We start from the raw sequence: 5,115 nt of genomic DNA, 5'->3' as shown, positions 1-5,115 counted from the left end.
CAGAAGCAGAAGCGTCGAGATCTGGCAAAATTGAAACAATTTTCGCGAAGGACCATGTGTATGGAGACGATAAAAGAAAATTTACACACTGAAGTACTAATAGTTCACGAAAATTATTATTTTCGTGAACTATTAGTACTTAAGTATGTAAAAATTTATTACATTTCATGTTGTACGAGGGTTTTACCCATTTCTCGAACAGTGTCAGAGTGAATCCGTGCTATAAAAGTACCGTGTTATACGGGGGATGGTACCAATTCTCGAACCGTGTTAGAGCGAATCCGTGCTATAAAAGTACCGTGTTATACGGGGGATTGTACCATTCTCGAACCGTGTTAGAGTGAATCCGTGCTATAGAAGTGCCGTATTATACGCGGGTTACCAGTACATCCACTGTTAAATATTGTTGAAATACGAGCTATTTGCGAATACAATTAGATTTTATATTTTCTGAAATGAAAAATTTACCATGATATTTTCATATTTTAATTTTGTACGTGTAGGTATGTGAGACGTCCGACGCTGTGAGTTTTTATAAAATTATGGTGAAAACTGGTTGACATGTATATATCTGGTTGTTTAATATTATGTCCGCCGTTAGCCAAAATGCCAATAAGCACTGGTTTTTTTGACGCATCTCTCTTGATCAGTGGTGAGCCAGAATCTCCCTGTAACAATAAAACTTTTATAAATAACAAGGTAACATTAAGTATAACCACAATGTGAAAAGTAATAACTGCTTTACTTCCAGGGCTTTTACTCTAGATGACAGTGTTGTAATTTCTTTGTAAGTTAATTCGTAGTCGAATTTACGACCCACGTATATTGGATCTACTAAGTTCACTTTCGCTACATGAAGAAGGTCTGTTCTGTCATCTTTTTCAAAATTACACAGAATGTCATTCATATTATTTTTATTGTTGTACAAGACTTTGAATATTACATAAAAATAACAGACTTACTGTAACCAATTCTTCCCCAACCAACAAACGTGGCGGAACCTTGAGTAAATCTTACGTTTTTTCCAACTAAAGCAATCGGAGATATATTATTAATACTGTGTGTGAGAATCAGAAGTGCAATATCATTATAAAACTTTTCTGAATTATAACGTGAGTGTATAATCCTTTTTCGAAACAGCACTTTTTTCCCCCTGTTTTTGTTAACGTCTCCTATTCTTCCGTAATAATCTTTGACTGCGTATCTGAATAAAAACGAAAATTAAATAAATAATCTTTTCATAATTGAAGGTCAAACTATTTACAAAAATATCAAATTTTCGAGTCTATCTTAATCCTTTTTATACACTCCAGAAGTAACAGTTAACATGGGTTTTTTTTTTGAAAAATATACTTCTTAAAACAAAGGTAAACAATAAGTAAAAAAAGTTCACAATGTTAAAAACGATCAGGTGTCAGCCTTCTGTTATAGGTTCTGACACTTTACATTAAAAACACGAAGAATTCTCACATTTTCCTTATCCATTTATAAATAATCATTAGACGAAACAACAGAATAAAAAGCAAAATATTATTAGAATTACTTTTGCGGTTTGTAATCACATTTTTTGTTGTTATCTTCTACTTGCTCCTTCTGATAACGGCTTTGTCATAAATTAGCAGTGAGTTTCTGTTTGTATGTTGAAATATCTATTGTAGCTAAGTGTGTAGATGAACGGAATGATAGGAAAATTCAAATCTACTTTGATATGGTCAATTTTTTAAGTAAGTTTGCCTTTCGAAACAACTTACTATATTAATCTGGTTCATATATTATTCTGACATCCGCGATTTTTACGTAGTTGTCGGAAAAACATTTATAAACAACTCCAATGGGAAAAACCCGCTCTTGGTGAGAATATATCGGAGGTCACCGTTTGTTTTCACAATTAGGTGGGAAAGTTGACACTTGGTTGATCGGTATGCGCCGTTAGTGTCAACAGAAGATCACGTGACTCTTTTCCCACGAAGAACGTATAAAAGCTCGACTTCCCCGGAAGCTCAGGGCGACCAAAGAAAATTAAACTTTTTAATGTGTGCATCTTGTCTCCATACACTGGACATAGCGACCGAAAGGACATTGCCATATTACAGACCACAACTTCGAACTTCAGTATTTGTTGCCATAACTACAGTTCCTGCGCCGACTACGAGTCCAACGGCCCATTCAACGAACGCATATTAGTCATATCCTCATAGAGATATTTGTATTTTAGAGCTTTGTGAAATCTTTCTCTCAGAATAGTCGTTAGAACGGTTAAGAGCGGCCTTTGTATAGTTACTTCATTAACCGCATTTACATTTAATATTATTATCGCCTCACGTGTCTTGCTTAATTATTCAAATAAATGCTTTGCTATTTTGTTAAACCTGTCTCCTGTCATTGAAAAAACGCCTGCCGACTTCCTCACCTCCCTAGCCACTGGATAATCAGCCATCCGGAACGACAACGTGAGCGGTCTTTGCAGACTGTTGCCGAGTAAGTGGTGAAGAGGGATAACCCTTGGCCCACGGTTTCTCACATTATGTTAGCCACTTGAAGGAGGCCTTCCTAGTGCTTCTTCTAACTAAACCCTACGTCATTCGTTACATTATTTTTGTACATTTATACTTTGTGGTTCTGTAAAAATTGTTGTTTGTATTATAATACTGTGTTTCCGTTGTATTTATCAGCAACTAGGTTTACTATCTATGATTATATTTTGGTTTTATGAGTTTTCGTTTTTATCTGTCTTTGGAACTGTGTAGATTTCATATACAAAGTTTATATGTTACCGCTAAAGCTCGAAAGTCGCTAATCTGCAGATTAACTAGGGTGATCCTTAAAGTTCTGAAAAATCTTCCATTTCTCAAATTACCTAGATAATGTGCAGAGTATCTAGGTAGTCCGCACATTACCTACTAGGCACTCGGTAAAGTAAAAATAAGATCTTTGCCACAAATAAACGTACCACAAATACGTGTGCTTGTCGCAAAAATCAATTGCTATGAAATTCAGTGTCACCATTCTTTATACTGCACTAATAAGTAAGCACAATTGGATAATGTTACCTATGGTGAGTAAAATGGCGGCTCGTCTCTGATTCCAGCAAAGAGAAGAAAGGAAACAGTGGGAACGCACGTTCAAACCTAGCCTAACCTATTCTAATAATTTGGTTTGTAATAATTATGGTAATTTATTAGAATAGGTTAAGTTAGGTTAGAACGTGCGTCACCACTGTTTTCTTTCTTCTGTTGCTGGAATCGAGCCGCCATTTTACTCATCATAGGTAACATTAACTACACAATTATATCCCGCGATCACCAGAAAAAGTATGATAACTTTATTATTTTTCGTCTCTGGTCCAAAAGGTAATTTGTCCTAGGTAATTTGAGAAATAGAACAATTTTAACAACTTTAACGGATCACCCTAGTTAATGTGCAGATTAGCTAGGTAATGTACACATTAACGACTTTCGAGCTTTAGCGGTAACATATACATTACATAATAAGTTCCTTTAATAGCTGGTACATAATTTTAAAATTTTTTTCAATTATCTAGTTTTATGAATTGAATACTGTGCCTGTTTGAACCACGCAATTGCAATAAACACTGAATCATTTATTTGTGCAGTTGTAACGTTCATTTGATTGGTGATATACTGTACCAGTAATTTAGTTTTACGTATTCCGTTCTCATGTGGTTAACTTTTATTTGAATACTTATCGCTAGTCAATATAAAGTAGTAAATATGAAGTGCACTGAACTATTTTCCATTCTAAACTGTTACTATCGTTGCCATACAGTAGTGGGCAAAAGTAGTGCTATTTTGACATAATTTATAAAAATGCGATCTTTATTTAGTTTACCACCTTCTACATAATTAATATTGGGATGGTTGAAAAACGCACAAAAAGCAGTTAAAGTATCCAATTGAATGAAATAGATTTTATTATAAATCTTATTTACAAAAAGAAAAAACGAAGTTNAGTGCAAATCAGCAAATTCGTAAAACTTTTGTTTATTTTGAACAATCCGGATAATCGAAAATCCAGATAATGGAGGTTCTACTGTATTATCTAATTTTATTATAACAGCAATAGCATAATCTGTTATATATTGTAGAAATATTTCACCTAATTCTTTCTTTATCAATAACAGAATTCCACATGATTCACGTCCAAACTTATTTTTGCGTTGAGCATTACTAATTATTACGTTATTGTCTTTTTCTAGATATTTTATTTCTATTTCACTAAATTTTATAATCCAGGTTTCTACGAATCTAATAATTTCGTTTGACTCCAGAAATTTTCTCATCGAGGTTTTGAATATTTTTCCTCTTAATCCTTGAATATTCCAAAAACTTATCATCACATTATTTNAATAATTTCGTTTGACTCCAGAAATTTTCTCATCGAGGTTTTGAATATTTTTCCTCTTAATCCTTGAATATTCCAAAAACTTATCATCACATTATTTTTTTCTTTTTTTGGAATTTCTACCTTTTTCTCATTCAATTCATTATCTATAACTAAACACTTATCTGCACTCGTTTTTCTATATTTATTTTCCATATTTTTTGCCATTCTCCTTTCTTCCTGCGTTGTTTTTAAATTTTGGTTTATTTTAATTGATCTTGTATTATATTTGTCTCTAAAAAATGATTTAACTGAATTATTTCTCTATTATTCAAATCATAAGTATACATTATATTATTTTTTAAAAAATAGTCATCTCTAATTTTTATCCTGTTGTCATTCGATTTCTCTAGTTTGATCGTTTTTAATAATAATTTTTTCCTAATCCTAGATCTATAACATAAGTCCGTTGATATTATTATTTTTTTATTTTCGTCCGTCATTTTCGGTCTTGTGCTCCAAAATTTACTAAGTATTAAATTTCTATCTTTAACTGATTCGGCCATAACCTTAGTTACTCGATTGTTTTTTCTATTTCCTAGTTGAATAAGACCTTCGATTTCTATACTTTTAAGTTCTAAGTTTTCTCTTATAAATTTTTTAAACTCTTCTACATACTCCGAGGTTTTGAATGGAAAATTAAATATAATTAGATTTTTCTTAGTTCTCTCGTTTAACATTTTATCTATTTCAAAATCCACCATACCTTTTAAC

At 32.4% G+C, this 5,115-nt stretch overlaps 1 protein-coding gene across 1 annotated transcript in view; it reads right to left on the bottom strand.

The window, feature by feature from the left end:
* Nucleotides 1–485: 485 nt before the first annotated feature.
* LOC111613977 (venom peptide isomerase heavy chain-like) overlaps nucleotides 486–5,115 on the bottom strand; it is a 7,894-nt gene continuing 3,264 nt past the window's right edge. The window contains exons 3-5 of the mRNA XM_023355330.1: nucleotides 963–1,204; nucleotides 746–876; nucleotides 486–668 (exon numbers count right to left, since the gene is read on the bottom strand). Of these exons, the coding sequence (XP_023211098.1) occupies nucleotides 486–668; nucleotides 746–876; nucleotides 963–1,204 (556 nt within the window). The remainder of the gene's footprint in view (nucleotides 669–745; nucleotides 877–962; nucleotides 1,205–5,115) is intronic.

This window comes from Centruroides sculpturatus, unplaced genomic scaffold, assembly GCF_000671375.1.
Source record: "Centruroides sculpturatus isolate CEXI.00-Female unplaced genomic scaffold, Cexi_2.0 scaffold1559, whole genome shotgun sequence".
In the NCBI taxonomy this organism is placed as follows: domain Eukaryota; kingdom Metazoa; phylum Arthropoda; class Arachnida; order Scorpiones; family Buthidae; genus Centruroides; species Centruroides sculpturatus.
This window is presented reverse-complemented; position numbering and strand designations above follow the sequence as displayed.